The 21,492-nt window shown below is 44.3% G+C and overlaps 1 protein-coding gene across 2 annotated transcripts in view; it reads left to right on the top strand.

Annotated features, from left to right (window-relative positions):
* The window catches only part of ZNF423 (zinc finger protein 423), a 194,691-nt gene extending 179,729 nt beyond the window's left edge, over positions 1 to 14,962 (top strand). For both annotated transcript variants that reach the window (XM_065733244.1, XM_065733243.1), the window contains one exon: positions 14,337 to 14,962. In XM_065733244.1, coding sequence (XP_065589316.1) covers positions 14,337 to 14,366 — 30 coding nt within the window. In that variant the 3' untranslated portion in view covers positions 14,367 to 14,962. The remainder of the gene's footprint in view (positions 1 to 14,336) is intronic.
* Positions 14,963 to 21,492: the final 6,530 nt, after the last annotated feature.

Genomic DNA, 21,492 nt, shown 5'->3' with positions numbered 1-21,492 from the left:
CCTGGCTGGAAATGTCCAAATGTCTGTTTATTCTGAGCTAAGATGCCTTTAGTTAATGGATATGGAAATGCAGCCTAGCTTTGAACTATGTTGTACACATTATAACACAGCGTAGGCAGGCATGTGTAAGATGTGCTGATTTTGGGGGTGTCCTCTTAATGATTTCCTGTGGCACACACCGTCCCTTTCAGGAGGGAGTCGTGGTGCCAGGGTACCACTTTCCCCTTGGCACTGAAGGCCAAATTCTGTGGGTGCTGACCATGGCTGTAAATCACTGTATGCAGTGCAGAGATCTGCAAGGCTTGCAGGCTTTCCTTGGAACATTTGTAACCTCTGCTTCTGCTCAGTGGTGGAAGCCCTTTGCAGTTTGTGGGTGAACATGTGACATGCTAGGTGAGACCAAAGCTAGCTGCAGTGTGCAGGTCCAGGCTGAAGGTGGTTGGCTGGTTTGTATGTGTGGCAGGAGAGAAAAAAGACCATATGCAAAGGTTCTGCTTTTGTGTTTGACAGTGTGATTACCCACCAAAAGAAGTAATTGGTGACAGAATCCAGAGAGGTGTTTGTATGTGCACATTAAAGGATGTCTCCTTCCTGCACTTGTTAGCTTTATTCAGTTTAGACTTGTTAGTGTTCTTGAAAGCAAAGCTTTAAAGGCTCCTCGAACGTACTGTTTGGTATTCACTGAGAACCAGGCACACTGTATGAATAAATACAGCAGGAATGTTTTACTTCCAGATGTTTGTGCATTTTCCTCCTATTGGAAACGGAGCACGTGGGCATGTTATACATCCATCCTTGACCAACAGGAGGAAGCACACAAGAAGAAATGAGACATAGATTTTCTCTTGGAAAGACCAGATTGCACTCTCTGGTCTGGCAGTAACAATTACTAATGACATTTAGAGTGAAATTAGGGATGAGAAATGCAAGTTGGCATTTCAGCAGTGCCAATCAGTAACGTTGCATCAGAGCTCACAGGAGAGATGAGAAAAAGTTTAGGGATGGAAAATTAATTTTGTTATGTCAACAATTAACAAATACCTTTTCTTCATTCTTTAGCACACTATTGCAAATTACTGCTGTGATAGTATTTAGCAGCTCCTCAGGTGAATGGAATAGCACTTCGGAATCCTCATTTCTGGAGTCAAACACACAGGATGTGATTTGCTCCATTTTGTTGAATAATGAATGACAGAAGTTCAGACTGACCGGGGAGGGAGAAAATGAGCTCTTGGATTTGTGGGTCTATGTTTTGTGCAGTTTCTCTCCGCAGATTTCTGTGGTGTTTTCTTTTTTTTACAACTGTGAATGAATTAAACTTTTCACACTTTTCTTTTCTTCCCTTTTTTATACATCTGGAAAGTCTGAAGTTGAACAATACACTCAAATCTACTCAGGAAAATTGTGGAGAAGCCACACTGGAGAGCTCAGGAAACCTCAGACCTTTAACTCTTAAGTCCTTGATGTGTTTGTAAGGTGAAATTTGTGTCCCCATAGGAAGGTGGTACGAAGTCTCATTCCCTCTGCTCTGCCTGGAGCCAGGAGCAGAGGGGCTGCAGGCTGTGGGTCTGTGAGCATGCCCATCAGCACAGCTGGCTGTGCAGCAACTGTGACACTGGGGACAGCAGATCCACATGCCATGGCTTCCCACCACCAGGGCTCCAGGCAGGACCTGGTCCTTACACTAGGAACAATGTTTTTCTAGCATGTAGGCAAATAAAAACGTGGTTTTTTTTTTTTTAATTTACTTTCTGTTCTTCTAGGTTCTTTTTTTCTCCAAAAAGTCTTGGCACAATGTTGACTGGTAATCACTGATGGGAGGAGTTCTCTTAATACAGCTGCTTGGATTTTCTTTTTCTGTAGCAGTGACTGTGGAGCATAATTTGGGTTCTGAGCATGGATTAGCTCTGTTTCCTCTTGTGAGTATCACTGTCATCCAAAGGAACTGATGTTAGCTTTCAAGGGAACAGGGGTGCTGCATTGGACAGGACAGAATGTAAACATTATTTAAGGAAAACAGTGGAGCTTGAGCAGTCTGCGTTTTAAAAAGCCCATCCAAGGTGGAGTACAGTATGCTTCTAAAAGTTCAGGCTCTTCATTTGCTTGCTGCTGGAGCAAAACGGGGATGCTTGTCCAGACGTAAGTGTATATGCCTGAGTGTTTTCACAAGAAATGTCTAGATCATTAAATATAATAGGTCTCAGCTGCAGTTTTGATCACTGAAGCATGCACACAATTCATCACAGCAAATTAGGTACGTCTTTGTAACTTATCTTTCTGCAATTTGCTGGCACTTTTAAAGAGCTGAAACTTATATTATATGTACTGCAGAGGCCATTTCAGATAAAATATTCTGTGTTTATTGTTGGAGAACAAGGATTCACTAATAACGGAAACATGGAGCGGTCTGTGTTTCTGCTCCTGCATCTTGCAGACCCAGCAGTAGTACCAGCAGAGATCCCCAGCCACATTCATTATTTATATATTTTAGTGAATTTCTTGTCTGCAGTAAAAGAGATGTAAGCTTCAGCATCGGGCTGTTTGTGCCAGATTCTGTCCTGCAGCCCGTTCAAGAAACCTGAGGCAGCCGTGGTTCTCAGTCATTACACACACCATTTATCTGATTGGAGTGCTGTCCTCTCTGGCTTGAAATGTTGCTTGTTCTTTAAAAGCTTAGTTTGACCTTTGGAAAGAAAAGGTATTTGGTAGGCACTTTATACTTTTTATTTTTTTGGAGAGAGAGCCAAAACCAGAGCCTACTTAAATAGAAACTGGCGTTCAGAAACAGCACAGTTACTGAAAAGCATTCTCTTTATGACTGGACGAGGACAGACGCTACTGGACTCGAAAATTCCCTTTCAGTGGATTCATCAGTTTCAGTCACTAGTTAGTCTGTGAACAGATGGATATATTTGTAACAGTTAGCATGAATTTATGCTCTGAGTTTTTGCAGTTGCCTTAAGATCACTGTTGTCTTACCCGCTGAGTGGTGTGGACATGTATTTTGTTTATTTTGTTTTCCTCAATGAGGACAAGATGACGTTTCTAATTGCAGAGATTTCTTACATCGTAGAAAGGCACTTCATTTTCAGAGATGTGAATGACATATAGCTACAGTGTAAGCAAAATGTCGTGAAAGAATTCCTCAGTACAGCTTCTGTGGGGAAAAAATAAACAGTGTGAATCTAGAGTTATCTGGTTATTGAAAATGGTTTATCTAACTGTGTGAAACTGATCATAGCCCACCTGTGTTTGCATCTAGAGTCTGCCACAGTCTAGCAGTCTCCTTTCTTTCCCTGGAAATTTAAGGTTACTGGTGAACAGCAGTGCATTAAACATTCCATCTCAGAAACAGGAAGAAATACTGTCCTAGCCTCTACTGTGTAGCATCTTTAGGTTTCAGGGTTTTTGTTTAAATCTGAAATTTATGTCCAGGAGAAATAAATTATCGGATTGTAAAAGCAGTGGGGGAGGGAGTAAACACAGTCTCTTTTGTCCTTTATATCATTTCCCCAGGAAGATAATAAATGTGTGGCAAGTATACAGACATTGTGTGTACATTGTGCTTCAGACCTGAAGCCCAAATTTCACACAGGAAATCCTGGACTGATGCTGTACCACTGTTTCCTACTCCTGCAGTGCTGGTGGAGCCTCTGCCATTAGAAGGCATCTGAGAAATAGTTTCATGAAGAAATTTACAAGGCCTTGAGTCTGCTTGTGCTTTGTCAAGTCAGAGATCCAGGGTTTGACCCTGGGGTTTGGCTCTGGTCAGTAAAAGGTAACAGGAGCAGTAGTTTCTGCATGGCTGCTGGATGCAGCTGAGGAGCAGGTCCTGCCCTTTGGGCAGCCTTCCTGGGGCCATGTTTCTCTGCACGAGAGAGCTGCTGGCTGCTTGCTCGCTGCCATACCTGCTGTCCTTGCTCTGCTAGGTCAGATATTGAGCTTGAGCAGTGAGTGGTCAGGAAACAATGGGGCCTGGTAAGAACAAAGGAAGGAACTGTGAGCTGGTAAGTTGGTAGCTTGCCTGCCTGCAGCTGGGCTTGTGCTCAGGGCTGTTGCTGCCTGCACCTTGTGCTTTTGGCAGGAAAGCTGTTGTATTTGCAGTCCAGCCTGTTTTCAGGGAGCTGAGTTATGTAGAGACATACAGCATTTCTGCAATAGTCTTGTTGCTTGCTCTTCCTGAAGTTGTTTTTAGAGAATTGTATTCAGACATAGTAATTTTTGCATAGTTAATGCTCTGTTTTAACATCATATTTTGAGGTTGGCTTTGTGTCACACCTTGACCAGAGGAGAAAGGAGAAAATTTGAGATCATTTAGAAAATATTTTTTTCCAGATTGTGCCAAAGTGGTACAGCAGCATTTCGTGTGCAGGCTGAGTGCATGTGTGCCATGACCTAACACGTGCAGCAAATGCTCCTGGGCTGGTTGCTGAGCTTCATCCTTTCTTCACGTGTTTCATATTGATAGAATAACTTGAAATGTAGTCAAACTGCCTATCCATGGTGAAGTGATGGGGCTTTGCTGGAAAAATCTAGATGATACAGGTGATGCTACATGTGCTGATGGGTTCAGCATAGAGATACCTTGTTCCATCATGTAGGATCACCCTGGGTTCAGCAAGGCTTTGCCACCCCACCTCTGTGTGCCAGCCCAGAATTGGCAGTAGCAGTCCTGAGCTTATTCATTTGCAGTACTTGAGCCAATCCTGTGGAGCATCTCGTGTGTCTTCTGCTGTGTCCTGGGCAGGTGGCACACAGACCTGGAGCCTGTGTGGCTCTGGCTGTGCAGCACGTGGGGACAGCAGCACGCTGCCTGGAGAGCCAACCCTGACGTGAGCTCCTGCCCAACCTCTAAACATCATTTCTGTGGCAGCTCAGCCTGACACGTGGCCATGGGCACTGAGGTTGGACCACATATAGTGTATCTGTCATCGCTATGGTGCACAGTTGTATCTATAGGAGGAGTTGTAAAATATTTGCTCTTGAGAAATTTGTCCTCCTTTGGGGCTCACGTGTGCTTTCAGTCTTTGCATGAAATCATGCTTGCTTAGAATGTAGCATCTTGCTGTTTTTTTTGAAAAGTCAAATTTTCTAAATATCAATGACACTTGGAATGCAATAGCACTGCCTGGAAAACCCCATTTTGTAACAGCTACAGTTATTTTGTGCACACAGCACGGCAACATTGCCTCACTGCTTTGTCTCATGATGCCTTTGAGGAGACAGCTCATGTTGGTGATATTTTGGCCCTACTGTTCCTTATGGGAACCAGTCATCCTTGGCTCCTTCATACTAACAGCTCCTCTGGGGTTAATTCCTTCAGGCAGTGGGCAGTGGGCTGATGACAGCTCTGTCTGCAGATTCCTGCTCTGCCGGTGGCGTGTGTGCTAATGGGGAGGCATGTAAAGTGCTTCTATAAACTATGGCTTTGCTATTTTATAGCAGAGACTTGTGCTGGAGGATTTTATGCCCCTTTTGAAATTGGAAATCAGCAATAACAGCCACTGTGTCCAGGGCCACAGGTCACTGACCACTCATTTTGTCAGACAGAGAGACAGAGCAGTCCATGCGATGGGATATTTGTCTGCCTTAAAAAAAATGTATCCGTATTGCTTTGCATTATAACTTGTCACATCTGTATTCCATTAGAGGGGGAGTAGTCTTTAGCTGCTGTTTTTCAGAAGAGTCACAGATAAAATAGCTGTGTTACCTGTAACCTGAATGCTGATTAGTGTAGCTCATTTGGAGCCAGTCTCTCTGCACTTGCTTACTTGGTCCAAGGAACTGTATTCAGCTGCAGCTCCCATAGCTATCAACAGAGGATAGTGCCTAAGTGAAGGCTGCCAGATGTGCTTCTGTTAATGTTTGCACTAAAATTCACAATCAAGGCTGAAACTTTTATACGCAGCCCTCACCACTAAGTATATGTAACTGCTGCAGGAAAAAAAAGTTACAAAAAAATCAGCTGCTGTTCAGTGACCCTTGCCATGCCAAGGATCAGCAGGGCAAGAGAGAGAGCCAGTTTCAGGCTCAACTTCCAATGCCATGGCTTTTGTTGGTTTGTATTCCCATAGAAACAGTCCTTCAGTGAAGCTTTTGGCATTGCATTTTGACTGGTGAGTGCTAAAGGTGCTATGTAAAGTGTTTTCCTTTAAAGTAGTTTTTAAGAAAAAAGTGTAGTAGAGAAGATGCTCACCTGCTCTTGTTTCAGTCAGCCAATCTGAAAAGTCTTGTAGAAAAGCCACAAAGGGTCCCACGATGCTGATGCCAGCCCTCAAAGAAGTGAACAGTTCTGAGCTTCTGCAGCGTGTTTTACCTTAGCTCAAGGAGGGGTTAATGGATGTGCTCCAGATAGGCTTCAAGAAATAACAAATCATGGTTTTGAGAAGAGTAGCTAAGAAGATTCCTGGAAAGTGGTTCTGCCCTTGCAAATGATTTTGTAATGCATTGCTTCCCTGTTCAGGACCCAGAAATGGATGAAGTCATGTCAGCACTGGAATATGTGTTGCAGTTGGAGGTGTGTGTGTGTGAGCAGTAGGTGTTTCTGTGGAGGTGTGTGACGTGGGCTTCAGAAGAGCTTGGCAATCCAGACTTTGCTTTTGTTAGCACGGCTGTGGAGGTTGCATCAGACTTGGGCAGAGCACGAGGTGCCGCTGCCTGCCAGGTGGGTGCCAGGGAGCAGTTCCCGTGGATTCACTGGGGGCAGGTGCTGAGGCTGTGGAAGGAGCATAGGAATCCTAAAAAGACAGCTTTTGTGCACTTCTGATAACAGGAATTAAATCTGCCCCCCCCCCATTAAGAAGTACACGGTTCTTCTCTCCACTTATTTCGATGCTGTGTGCAGCATACTGCAGGCTGCAAGCCACACGGATGCTGGTGCATTTGCATTTCTGAGTAAAATTCTCAGGAGCACGTGGTCCCTCAGGACAGGTATTATTAGCTCCCTTGTTTCATTGGGTGCCTCAGTGAATCAGAGTGTGTTTACAGTGAGTTTCTCTAACAGAAGTCTCGGCGTATTTCTTAATAATATATTCTCCTGTGGTTTTTATTTCCAAAGTGCCGTGGTAAGGAAATTTTCCCAGAGGCTTCAGTTTGCTTTTGTGCTTCAGCATTTTACCCCGTGTTTTTGAAAGAAGCATGGAGACTTTCCGGTGAGATATTTAATCGAATATGAGATGCTGTGCCAGGCTTAAACTAGTATTTGTGGTCCACTTGTAATAGGATCACCTTGTTTTATTCTGAGTTTTAGAGAATACAAAGAGATGTCAGGTCAGGAAGACTGACGGTACAGAATTATTAGTCTCATGTGGAAAAGGGAAACACGTTGTCAGAGTCCAATTAGGACTACGCAACCTAAATTAGAAGAGAAATTAAATTCATAAATCATCCAAAAAATCCTTAGCTAGTGCGAGGAAAGCCGGGCACTGGGGAAAATAACTGTAAGAAAGGTATTTGTGTTAAAAGGTAATTTTTCAAACCCAGAATAGTGTGGAGATGCCTATCCAAAATCAAGAAAATGTTAGAATTGACAAAAGCAGTGTCAGTGTGGAGACGGAATTGCACATTGTTCAGACTGTCCAGCGCAGCAGCAGAGCTCACAGACCCGTGTATGCAGAACAAAGGCAGGCGGGGGCTGGGGGTGGTGCTCAAGTGTGTGATTTGTGAAGAACAATGCTTGGGCAGTGGGTTTCAGTATAGAGAAATGCAAGCAGTAGGAAAGGAGTTACAAAGAAACCCAACACTATTTAGTTGGCCATGTGTGGATCAGCTTTTTTCCATGTAAATATTCTACCAATTCTGAACCTATTGCCTTCAGATGGACGATGCCCCAAGGTGTGTTCGGCAAAGTGTGCACGACATCAGTGATGGGGTGCACATCTCCTTGTCTGAAATAGCCACCTTAGCTTGCAGAGGCACCAAACCTCCAGGTATCTTTTCCTAGACACTCAAAGTGATTTTTTTGTTGTTGTTGTTCAGTGCATTGTTAAGGACAGCTTCCTCACTGCATTTGTTGAAGTGCCAGCTAAAAGCGTGCTAATGCTGGGACTGACTAGTGTATGGCAAGCTATCAGATGCTGGGAGATGTGAAGGAGGCAGGAACACAGGCAGACTTCTCCTTTCACAAAGGATGTGCCACCTTTCGTTTGTCTCTACTACAATTTCAAGGGATTCTTCAGATAAAGAAGGAAGATGTGAACCTGTCTTGCTTGACAGTTTTTTTATTGAGTGCCATGATAACTTGGAGTTCAGTTGTTACAAGCATTTTATGTGGTGGGTGAAGTATCTGGGGAAAGGGAAGAAGTGATGCTGTATTTCCTGGAAAGTAGGATCTAAACATATAAATGTCACTGGGTAAGAGTTACCTGAAACAACTGGAAGGGGAATTAACACTTGGTTTTATGGGAAACATTGGTTACCACTATCAGTTCTAATGAAGTGTATTAACTAAATTGTGTTCTGAGTATTCATTCAGCCTTGTTTATGGCACACTCTTGAGTACATTTACTGTTTGTCAGAAGTGCAAACTAGTGAACATATGAGGCTTTAAGACAGGCCATCTGTTAGTCTTAGACCCTTGGATAATTGTCAAACAGTTCTAAAAATAAGCACATACAAACTGCAAGGGAGTGCAAAGGTGATTTTTCTTTAGTCTGATGGTAATATAATGACCAAAAATTGAAAATAAAAATAAATCACTTTTTTCCTATAAAGCAAGCTTGCTTTCCTTCCTTTTTTTTTTTTCTCCTTTTTGTTTTCCTCTCCTCCTTAGTGTGCTTTTTTTATATTATTTTTTTACTTAGATTTTTTCCTCTTGCTCTTCTGGGTCATGGCATCCCCTGAATTCCTCTCCAGTTTAGGATTAGAGCAGCTCCAATTTAAGGCTCACCGCTTTCCATAGAGAGCATAATCTTCATTGGCTAAAGTGAGGCTTGTCCTGTGTCCTCTGCCTAAAGTAATCTCTTTATAAAGTCAAGACATAAAGATCAAAATCTTTATGGATTGCTGTTAGAGCGACTACCTGTGCATGTGCATCTGTGAGGAATAATGGCTGAGAGCTTTTTGGACCACTTTGAATTCAAATGATGCAAAACATTTTTTTAAAGGCTGTTGCAGATGGTATTGCGTAAATATTTAGACTCTCTAACTTCTGTTCATAGCACTTTAAAGGTTTTTTGGTCTCTTTTTTTATATTTATGCTCAAATGTGAGACTTGAACTTTGTCTTCAAGCCAGTGTCTAAATTTGTGCTTTAGTTTTCCCCTTGAAGCTGCATGTGTTGATGTAATGCAGAGGGATCACTTCTGTTGTATGCCCCAGTCCTGCTGTGCAGATGGACTGCTGGGGCTCTTGCCCCAAGCTGGAGGACTGTGCACTTTGGGCAAAATGCAATGAATAGGAATGGCCGCTGTGAGACCAAACAGCTGTGTTCACGTGGCACTGCTGGAGTCAGTGCTCACAGTCCAGGTGGTTTGTGATGCCAGAGCAACTTCCATGGGCACAGTGTCTCCCCCCTGGAGCAGGTGCTCCCCAGTACCCAACACACTCATGGCCACGGGTCACAGTGTGTGCTAATCACCAGTTCAGTTTCATATTGGCTGTTTGACACAGAAGCTCTGTCTCCATAATTCCAGTTGAAATAATTTGATGAATGGTTTCTGTTCATTTTAATGGCATTTGGAATGAGAGAGAGTAGTTTCACAACCTTTAATCAGAGTCTCAACTTCTATGTAAAACTACAGAAGGTTTATGGATTTCATTTGGGGGTAGCGGGCATCTCCTGTTGTGCCATTTCTTAGCTCCTGAATAACGTGGTCTTTAGGTGTATATGCTCACACATGTAGACAGCACACCTCCAAAATGGCTGGTGTGGAACACCTAAATATGTAACACATACACACTGGCGCTATAGACTGGATGTATTATGGCCTCAAACCATTATCACTTCCCCTCTCAGTTGCATTTGTTTTTTTTCACCTGCTCCTATGAAGTACACCTGTGACTTGTTGGCAGGGAATTTTGCTGCAGTGTGGGAGACTCCCAGCTTGACTGCTGGCTTGGATCTTGGCTCCATCATGTGCTGCTTTTCTCTCTGTGTGTTTTCTCTCAATCTTTATGTAGCTTGTAAGAGTTCCTTTAACTGCTGTAAGTGATCATCTTTCAAGACCAATGCTTTTCTTCTTGACATAGCGCTCTGAAAGTGGAGAATGTCATGCTAGTGTTCTCATAATAATGCACACAGAAAAAGCGCTATGCATTGCAGACGTCCTGCACAAATGGCTTGATCCGTATCCAAAGGGCAGGCAGGGGGTGTCCCCAGGGGAGATGTGGAGAGCGATCAGTGCGTGCAGGGACAGTAACCAACCTTTCTTTGAAGTCTTTTTATTTCCTGCAAAACCTGTCGCCCAGTTCCGTGGTCACAGATACTTCCGCAAATGGTTCATTTGGGGATTGTGCAGCAAGTAGAAAATTCCACTTAAACACCGAGACAGCCCTGGGGCTCAGGGTGGTTGCATTTTTCCACCTATCTGGCTATCAGGATTGCTATCTGTTTTGCATGATTATTAAGAAAAGACAAAAAAAGAAAATTTTCCAACCTTGCCCTATAAATAAGCTGTGACTTGCTTGATCTTGACAGGTGACTTAGTGCTGCTATAGAATTTTCCAGCTGCAGTAATGTCTCAGAATGATGTATTCTGTGGGGTATCAGCTGCGAGCCATGCGTAAACCTGGGGACCTAACAGGAGCTGAAAAGAGCCATTTTTAATGCTCAGCTTCCAAATTATGTCCTGCCTCCTGCCAGCCCCAAATGTGTACTCATGTGGATGTGCAAATACATGTGTAAGCATGTCTGGAGAGCCCTCATTTTTGCGCCTGCTGTATTTTCCTTTGGAAATCACCATTAAGAGATGTATGTATACATATATATTTTTTTAACTCTGGAATTGACAAGTCATATGAGAGCTGCTTCCTGCTCGCCTGCCTGCCCTCCTCTGGAGAAGGGCTGGGATGTTTGCTGATGAGTCAACGGAAGGCTACGTGGGTGGAAGCATTCCCGTAGCATTGCACATTTCAAGATGCTTGGTCCCTCCTGGACTTCACGGTTTCATCTTGGCATAGCTCACAGTAGCAGAGGGGTAAGCTATTTCTGCTAAGGCCTGGCACGTTCTGACTGCCAGAATTAATTTTTTATAATTGGTCTGAAATCAAGGTCAGCAGGGGTGATTTGTTAGTGGATGTGCATGGAGATGCCCAGTGTTAAGGTTGTTTCCTAAACATGCAGTGCATGGGTTAAACATCCAAAGAACTCACGTGGGAAAAGAGACATAAATGTTGAACTTCTTGGACGCTTTCTGAATGCAAAGTGTGGTTCCAGTAAGCTCTATGCATACAGGGCAGAGTGAGTATAAGCTAGAAGATGTGATATGGTGCAGTAGGAGACACAGAAGTAGACAGGCTTCTGTAGGAGGTATGTTTGTGTGGTTTGAAACCTGTTTCCATATGTGAGGAACCTGTGCTGGCTGCAGAGGGTATGGACAGGCCTCTGGGGGTCTTCTGAACACATGCCAGTGGCGGTGAGGCAGGTGCTCATGCAGGGACATGGTCACTGGGTGCTCACAAGCCACAGAGTGGGCAGGACTAGTGCATTTGTGTGGGAGTGGGTTGTGCGGGATCTGCTCCCAAACAGAGGGAAGATTCCACATGCTTAGGCTCTCTTATCCCTAGACATCGCAGATAGATTTGTGAAACTGTTGTGAGATGTGGCTCTATTTATTAACTGCTTGGTCCTGGGACTACTTGGCATATTGATTGCCAATAATGCTTGCTAAGGGAATAAACGGCCCGTTCCCAAGGCAGTGAAACAAAATCACAGTCTGCATGTGGAATATGTGTATTTTATTCATTTTACACTGGCTCTATAGCATGCTTAGTTTCTCAGCTCCTATCTGACTCAGCTCTGAATAGCTGCAGGATTTGAGTATTATCTGTTGTTACTTTGTGTAAATTCTGTTCACAAAAACAGTGCATTGGCTGCATTAGGAGTGTTCAGAGCGTGTTATTAACCTATGTTTGAGGAGGGAGGGCTCACAATGAAAGCTTCATTATCAGATTAAGAGCCACATACCATTCCTTTATTGACCTGCCTGGTATAATCGATGCAGCAGCCACACAAGTTTGAAATCATGCTCCCTGACTGTAGGCTGTGTGTCATGCATCCAGTGCTGATCGTGCATTATCTTTTAAATGACACTACCTAAATAAGTATGGATTTGTCCACTATGCATAGCCCTTCTTTCAATTGGAAGATGGTAAACGTTTCACTCTTTTTATTGATATTCAGGAGGAACTAAAAATAGAATGTAATGAATTGCACTTGAAATGCCCATTGTGAAAATGCTGTCTGTCTGAGCACTGCGTGCCTTGTGTACTTTTAATATTTGTAAATGTTTCTCCAGTTAGGTTTAGTGGACAAGCTTCTTGTCAGTGCTGCAGTGATGTCTGTAGGGTTCCATTCATCCTCATCTATGACTTGTTACTTGATCTCAGAATAACATCTATCACTGCAAAGGTCGTTCTTCTTTAAAGCTAGGAAAATTTGCGTGTATAACAGTAAAAAGCCATTGGATTTCATGTTTGGAGGTGATAAATTGTCTAGAGGCAAAGCTGCTTCAGCTTTTGCTTCGGTTGGTATTATTCAGATATAATGCTTTATCACTTGATAGGCTTTCCAGGTCTTTGGACAGTACGTCTGTTTTTTTATTCTGAAATATTAGCATTGCTAGCTGGGGCTGTGTTCACAGGGCTGGTGTTATGCTAAACCAGGTACAGCTATTTTGCTCTCTTCATCAGTTGATTGCCATTTAATTTCACAAGGGATCCTTCTGGGTGTGCTCCCGCTATAATTCTTGTGCCTCCTCTCTAACCTTTTGTCACATTAGAGCCTGACCGCTATTGTGCAGTTTCCTCTCAGCCTGTCTGTACGGTATCGCAGAACTTTTGTCATGATTTAGGAAGTCAGCAGCACTTCTGACACCTGGTGGTCAGCTTTTGGGAGTGCACAGTCCAGAAATCCTGCCGGCGAGCAGGGTCACTGCTGCCTGCACGCCCGAGCATCGCGGGCTGCCCACTAGCTCCTTCCAGACAGCTTTCATTAGGGAAATGTCATTTCTGGATAAAGTGGAGGATCATTCTTCTTTCCTGATTGAGATTTAACTGTGGATAATTTAGAAGAGCCAGATGATTTATTAAAAGTTAAAATATCTTACTTTATTTTAAAGTACTGTTGTTGTAAATAAATAATTGGATTCAAATTCATTTCATGTTTAAAAACATATTCTTCAAGCTGACGGACTTTCCCAGCTCTGCTATTAGGCAGATGGAAACCAGTGAAGTTGCATAAGTTAGAAATAATGCACATGAATTTTTATATTTATATGTGAATGCTTGGGGATGCAGTCCAACAAAAGCTCACCACGAAGCTCCTCTCCAGTTGCTCTAGCAGTCAAATAATCATACACACAAAGCTGTGCTATATGGAGGACTGGAGTTTTGGGCAGCCAGCGTGAAAAACGTAGGTGAGTTGGTACTGCTCTGAAAATGAGCTCCCAAGATTGGCTTTGCTATTTATTGGTTCCAGCACAAAGTGCAAGACAGGTCAGCATCCTCTGATGAGAGATGCTGTGGTGGCACAAGGCTATTAGAGATGCACCCAAAAAGGAACAAAAAAAGGCTCTAAGCTGTTGAAAGAAATGTGTAAGGCGAAGTCTGTTCTGAAGAGATTTACCTTCTGGGTTACGTATCCAGTCTTCGTTCTGCTGGGGATTAATATCCCTGTTGCCTGAATTGGTTCAGCTGTTCTTGCTGAAGTATTTCTTGGACTGAGGAGTATGTGTCACAATCTGGTGTCTCTCTCTGCCAGTACTCACACCCGCTACTAGGGATAATAAAAGAGTAAAACATGGCTTGGGTTCCCACAGTGATTTGCTTTTTTTTTAATACAGTTAAGGGAATCCCTAAAGGCGTACTTTGCACGTGAAGCGTTCCACCTTCTCTATATGTACTGAAGGGGAAAAAAAGAAAGAAGCTCTCATGGCTGTATTTGGTGTCTAGAATTTTTTTGTCCAAGTTCATGGCAGTGTGAACAGATCTATCAGAACAAAGCAGTGTGTCATATTGGCAGCTGTTACTTACGAGTACTTTTTCTTTACTGTATTTTGTTTTGTAATAATTGAGAAGCTTTTATGTTGAGCTCTGCATAAATGGTACTGAGTAGGAGGGTATGGGCATGCTTTCTATTATTCTGCCCCTCATGCATGTCTCCTTTTTTCGTCTTTCCAGAACCACACATTGAGCCAGCACGCACAGTGAGCCACTGGCACTACAGGACACCTCTCTGCAGAAGACTTGACGGTGGCACAGTGGGGAGGACCATTTGAACATTACATCCAATCAAAGTGTCATTTGCAACCCAGATGTAAAACTCTAATGATTTGGCCATGAGGCGCTGCTATTATAAGCAGCTGGAAATGAATATTAATGGAAGAGATTAAAAGTATTCCATGCTCAGTATTTTTTATTGTCCTGCTTCAGCTAGTGTACTTTAGAGCTTCTGCTTCTGACTGAATTTATAGTGTTAGCTAAATCTGCTTTGATGCCGTTGCCCTTTGTTGCTTCTTGTATTATATTGATAGTTAAAAATTAGATGTGTTTTTTTTAAAACTGCTTTTTAATTGCAATTTTAGGTAACTGTGCATTGTGATGTGATTGCTTGGCTATTGTCTGAATATTTCTTTTTCATTTTTTAATTAAAGACTAATGCTTTGATTGGATTTGCCAGTTCACCGGACAGTGATTAAAACTATGTAATGAATATAATCGGTTTCAGTGCAACTGGATGGTCTGCTTTATAAATGTGACTTATCTGATTGCAATAACTAGTACAGTTCAATAAAGGGAATACATGAGCTTCGTGTTGGAGTTGGTCTGTCAGTCTGTGCCACGTATCCCCTCTGCTGGCTCGCAGGTAAACTGTACAAACCGATGGCTCACCCAGCGGCAGAGCTCTGCACCCCAACAGGAAGGAAGACTGGGAGGAAGGCAGAAGCCCCGTCTTGTTCCTGGCGTTATGTTCTCTCTCCTGGATGCGCTTCCCAGACTGAGGTGAGGTAAGAACATCTCTTACAAATCTGGGCACCAAAAGGAGTTACTAGCTTGTGAGTACTCTTAACCTTAAGTCAGTAAGAATGGAGGGAGACTGGTGCAAGGCACCTACAGACCAATCTCTGTGCTTTTTTGTTTCAGTACAAAAATTAGCTTTCCAGATTGTATACAAATGTGCAAATACTGGGTCAGGCCTCTGGGAGCATGAGTGGAGACTGTATTTCAGTCACATGGACTTCTAGGCCCACAGGTATTGTATCTCTGTGTAACTGCCATACCTCTGATGCTTTGAATTGTTGTTATACAGCCTAATACAGTTCATTTTTTTTCCTTCTTTTTGAACATACCATATGGTAATGAGGGAAGCGACATCTCCAGTCATAAAAAGTCATTTTAAGGACCGTGAACACCTCTGAGAAAGTTAGTGAGATGCAGTCATGGCATCTCCTACCTGGAGGAACCGTAGTCGTTGTGTTCAGCAGTTGTGACAGCTGAAATGAACGTGGTTACCCATTCCCACGTGTACCGAATGCTGCGTAACAGCATGCACTGAGAGTGCTTCAAATCTCTGCACTGATCGAGAGTGAGCACTTCTGGTCGTTGTTGCGTTGTCTGTGCCTGGAGCATATATGTGATATTTTGTACAAAATGTTTTCAAGGAAGCACAGTGCCCATATCACTTACTGCAGTGAGCATTAACAAGTGTGTGGACACTGATTGTTGACACTGCAGATGTTTTCAATGGCTTCTGCTGATGTTGGTATGTGTTGCATACACCTGGCTCCTTCAGGACCATGGAAACATTGTGCACAGAGAGCAGGGCTACCAGGACAGGGTTATCTCTCTGGTAGGAAGCACCAGAGCAGCTGTAAATTCTAGCTTGAGAAAAGATTCAACTTCCTTAAAAGAATGATGCAATGCAAAGGATAGGTTCATTTCCTAATCAGCCAGTTGTGCTGCTAAAATAGCATTGCATGGGCGTTCAGAAAGAGTTTACACTTGATATTCTGTTCTTGTGATACAGAAGTCCGAGCCCTACTAGTACAAAACTGGGTATGATGTTTCTTAATTTCAAAGAGGATAGTTCTGGTTTCATCCACGTAATCCTTAGCTTCTGATGTTTATGCAACAAAAATCATTTTTCTAGAAATGGATAATTTTAGTAAAGTTCTTTCTACTTGATTGTTTCTCCATAAGACAGTGCACAAATGCTTATTTGCTAAAAAAATTAGATAATGAAATCACCAGCTGGCTATTCTCATTCATAACGTATGCATACTTCTAACTGAAAGGCAGCATTTTAAGGTGTGAAGCTGAAGTGTGTTGCAGTACAGGCTCATAGCTTTTTCTTACCAGGGCATGACTGCCTGGGAACATACATCAGCTGCTCTGCTAACGGTCTGCGTGCCATCTTTCCCTCTGTGGTAAAAGCAAGGCAGCATTTCTGGGCAGAGGTTCTCACAACAGGGACACCAAGAAGGAGGCTCTTTGTCTGATGCTGGGTTTGGAATGATACCTGATTGTTTCTGGGCAGTGCTTCAGAAATGAAAAGTTAGATTTGGTTTTGTATGTTCAGGGAAAGATTCTGTGCTGGGAATCCCAAGGGTGAAGTGATGTTTTCATGCAACTCTGAAAGCTGCTTTGCTGCTGTTGTGCTGAAGCACGTCTTTGTCTCAGCATCTCCCTGCTGACTACCTAAAACTAGGTGTACATTCACTGTGCTGAGATGGAAAAGCCGTCATGTGAGGATTCTGCTCTGAGCTGTGTAATTTTCTCCACCTGACTGTGAAGGTGGGCATAAGGCCAGGGTGCTGGGGGCTGAGCTCAGCCTGGTGGTGCAAGCAGGTGTGTGTCTAAGCTGCATGTTGCGTGTGCCTGGAATCCTCACCAGCCCACGAGATGGAAAAAGCAGCAGTAGAGGGGAGGAGTAGTCTGGTTTCCACCCTAGCCTTAAAAGGTTCAGGCGTGAGCGGCTGTGGCCCTGCTTCATGTTCTCTGTGGTGTAAGAACTTTGTTGATGGGCAGTGCAAGTGAGACCAGAGAGAAGAGCTGGACTGCACACGAGGCTGGAAAAAACTGAGCTGCAGTCCTCTTCTACAAGGGCTCTGTATCTCACAGTATTTGAGTCCTGTTTGAACAGTAATGGACAAATGCTGCTCTTTGGATTTTTTAAGGCGGTATTTGCCGAGTCTGGGGACACTCGGCATGAATCTTCTGCGATTGGTTTGTGGGATTTGGGATATAACCAGGCCCGCATAAGAAGTCATTATCACGACTGCAGCGCACTGTGTGGTGAGGGATGCTGCTGTCTTTACACTTGCTTTCTAATGGGCTAAAGAAGATCCAATCGTGGGTGTGGGGGTGAGCGCTGCTGCAAGGAAGCAGAAGGAGAGCTGTCTGCTCTGCTGCTTCGCCAGAGAGCTGCATCTGTGATGTGCTGGGCATCTGCAGCTCCCAGAGGTGCGTGTCCTCAGTCTGTGCCTGAGTGCAGCACTGCTGTCCAACCCTTGTTTTGTGAGGGCTGAGCTTCCCTAGGTGGGGCAGCACCCAGCCAGGCTGCAGCTGACAGCTCTGTAGTGCAACATGGGGCCTTTGTGTAGTGGTCTTGTGCGGCTGCTTTTTCTGTGCCATTGTGCCCCACTTGGGAGTGGGGGTAGCACAGCCCTGTGCTGGTACAAAACACAGCTTTGCTGGCATAGCTACAGTCACACCAGGGAGTGCTTTGCCGTGTAGTATATAGTTCCTGTATCAGTTAAAAGCTCCTAGGGAAAACAGTTCCTAACTGTGCAGGTGGAGAAAGATAATATCACAGCTTCTGGTATGTTTAAGGTTTTTCCCCTTTTTTCTTAGCAGCCAAGGAGTGCTACAAAAGGCATTTGGAAAACAGTCAGATATATTGGATCCAAATGCACCTGTATTTCAACAGCTACAATACATTGAAAACATGATGGAGAGTCTCAGTAATACCACAACTTCTCTCCTATTCATGTAACTCCCAGCTTCTGTGCAGCGGTACTGCAGGCGCAGGCTGGGACCAGCTGTTCGAGGCCCAGGTGGTGCAAATGACTCACAGGTAAGTGCAAACCAGAACTGCTGAAATTCTTGCTGAAGGATTTAGGCAGGAGGCAATTTAGGACTCTAGGCAAAGAATTGCTTCATGATCTGCGTGGCATTAGGAGCAGTACAATGTTGGTAGCCATGAAAACAAGTCTTCCACGTGTAGAGAGAAGTTGTACAGTTTATTTAAATAAACCTTAATAGACCTTAAAGATGGAGGCAAATCCTAAAATATAAATACATACTAGAAATGGATTAATAGCAGACTTCTTTGTAACAATCCAGTATATTAGCTGTTATGCATTAAATAGCTTTTCATTTAGCTTCGCTACACACCCATGAATCCAAGAAGCAGTGGAATTCTTGATCCGTTCCTATGTAGTCACTGTTACATGTTTGTATTTTGTTTTCGGTGCATCTGTAGATACTTATCTGTTGACCATTCAAACATAAAAGCAGAGTAAGATTTTCTCACACTGAGTATCTGTTCATAGTTGATCATCTTCTTCACAGAGGTCACAGCCTTTTAGTACGCTGCCTTCAGAAAAAAGGGAAAGAAAAGAAGTTTGGGAAACATCTGAGGGAAGGAATGATGGGTCACTTCATGTTGGAGCATCTTTGAGAGGACTGGAAAAGGTCAGACCACTGAGCTGAGAGGTAACGTGAAAGGAAAACGGCCTGGGTAGGAAATACCGCATCCTGAGTCCTCCATGTCCCCGGCCCTGGGGTGGTGGATCAGGGCAGTGGTGGAAAAGCAGAAGAAAACCTGAGACATGATAGAGGTGAAAGGCTGCCCTTCCAACAACCTTCCTGCTCACCACAGGAGGTAATGGAAAATCTGCCCCCTAGGAGCTGTTTCCACTGAAGCGAATCTGTGTCCCAGTGTCCCAACTGTACATCTCACGCTGTCCAACCACTGTCTAAGAGCAGACCAGTTTCTGGTGCGTGTGCCCACATCCTAAAGTAGAGAGTTAGTGCAACTCGTTCTCTACCATCACAGACCAACTTACCAGCTGTAGCTGTGTTTGACAGGAATGTGGTGGTCTTGTCCTGTGTTCCTACAGCTTTCTGACAGTAGTGAGTCAGGGTAAGAGGAACTTAAGTGCCATCGTGGTAGGAAACATGTGAGAACGATACATGTATGATCCTAGAAAGCCATGTGGAGGGAGCTGCAGCAGCTGCTGGGCTTCAGCTGGCGCTCCTGCCTTGCTGCACTGCAGTCTTGAGGTGTTAGACCCCATTCATCCACAGGAAGGCAGCTCCAGTGCTCACAGAATCGCATGCTAAATGTACAGCCTTACTCTCCAGATCAAACCAAATCTTTTCCCTGTTTTCCTCTTTCTTCTTTGCCCAGTAAGTGCAAGGGGCTTTTGTCTTGGGGAGCCAGCTTTGTGAATCTCCCAAACACTCTGTGAGTGCAGTTTCCTTCTTGTCTGATGCAGTGTCTTGGGCACGGACCCAGATGTGAACGATCCAAATCATTTATTGCAGGTTTTAACATCCCTTATATACTTTCACAAGTTCTCTTGTAACTTCCCACCCACCTTTACACATCAACAATATAACTTCCCAAAACAGTCCTTAACCGTGCATACAAGTGATTATCCAATCAGGGCTGTGAGTCTTCACAAACCATGCACTCTTCCTCCAATTGGGGTCTGCCATAGCACAGCTTACTTGAGCTTGTTTTCCTCTTCTTCTGGAAGTGTCCTTGGTTCTCAGCCTTCCTTTCTCATGCTGTTTATCCTGTTCCACAGCTGCAGCTCTAAATATACTTAGTATTCCCACAGTCTGATGGAAGTTTCATATTTGCAGCTTGCTTTTCCCCAGCTTCAGTACAATTTTTGTGTATGGTCTCAGGAAGTCTGATGCTGGGGGACAGCACTGGTGGTGGGAGCAGCTCCTGCACTGTACTGTTCCAGGAAGACTGAGGGCAGGTGAATGTCAGAGCTGATAGCAGCGTTGCTTTTTCCTCTCCGCTTCATCTCTTTTTCTTCCCACTTTTGCCTCTCAAGAAGGTGGGTTGGTTTTTTTCATCTCTAAGATACCTTCCTGGCAAATGGCATCCCCTGATTGTCTTTTATTTATTTACCTGTGAATTACTGGTATTTCTTGAAGCTTAGCAGGTAAGGTGTAAGGGTGGAGAAGAAAGGCTGCCTGTCTTGAGGAAGTATCCAAAGGAAAAACATCGAGTGTTCTGAGAGAAAGATGAGGTAATGACTGCATCACCTCCAAGACTGCAACAGTCTTCCGCCCTAATAACGAGCTGCAGTTTAACTGTGTCAGAATGCCTTTTTCTGAGGAAAATCACTAAAGCATTTCCCCCGCGTTCTGTGGGTGCTGGGGCAGAGGGGGGCTCATGCAGGGGTCCCAGTCCCTCCTCAGGGCACAGGCAAGGAGCAGGCGTGTAGCCAGGAGCTCCCGGTGAGGGAGCACGCACGTTTGCAGCCCTGCGTGGCTCCAGCAGCTTTGTCTGTCCTGCTTGCTCGCTGCCTCCCAAGCCGGTGACGTGCCACCCCGCTGCTCTCCTGCTGTCCCCTCCTCCTGCTGTCCCCGGCCATCTGTGTCCCCGCGGCAGGCGGCCGCTGTGCCGTGCAGCAGCGATGACCTGGCCCGCAGCCCCGAGGAGAAGCCCCAGGCTGCTCGGCACCGAGTGGAGCACGAGGCAGTGCTCCTCGTGGCCGTGAGCTGTGCCACGCTGAGACAATGCTTAGGCTGCTCGGGGCTCTTATTGTTAAACCAAACTTTTATTTTATTTGGAGGAGGAGGGGTTGGGTTGGTGCTTTGCTGCAGCAGTGAGCTGAGCTGACTGGCAGGGCAGGCCACAAGCAAGGCCATCGCTCACCCCACGGATGCACTGACCTGATCTTTTAGGATTTTTATACCATGTCCGTGAGGATTTTGCAAGCTGTCCTGTGAGAAATGCCCCTTCATCTAGTTTGAAGGGCTTTAATGGTGTTAAAGGCCCTAGGTAATGAAGTGCCACAAAAGCATTTTCATTCTTAGTTGGTTTTTTTCCCATACCTAAAGTGCATTGGTGTCAACTTGTTCCAGCAAAAGAGTGGGAAGAAAATGCAGAGTTTTTACTGAATTGTGGGAGAATGTAAGGACTTGTTTTTGAGATTTCACTTTCCCTAACATTCCTACATGAGAACTGTTGTTTAAAGCTGCATTCAGTACAGATGATATCATCAGGAAGAATAGACTGGGAAGCAAAAACATTGCAGGAGTCCTCTCCATGGGTGAGGAATTCTGCTGGAAGAGGCACTGCCTTTCA

The sequence above is a fragment of the Cyrtonyx montezumae genome, unplaced genomic scaffold, assembly GCF_038088225.1.
Source record: "Cyrtonyx montezumae isolate F1298 unplaced genomic scaffold, pur_monq_1.0 scaffold_17, whole genome shotgun sequence".
NCBI classification, from domain to species: domain Eukaryota; kingdom Metazoa; phylum Chordata; class Aves; order Galliformes; family Odontophoridae; genus Cyrtonyx; species Cyrtonyx montezumae.
This window is presented reverse-complemented; position numbering and strand designations above follow the sequence as displayed.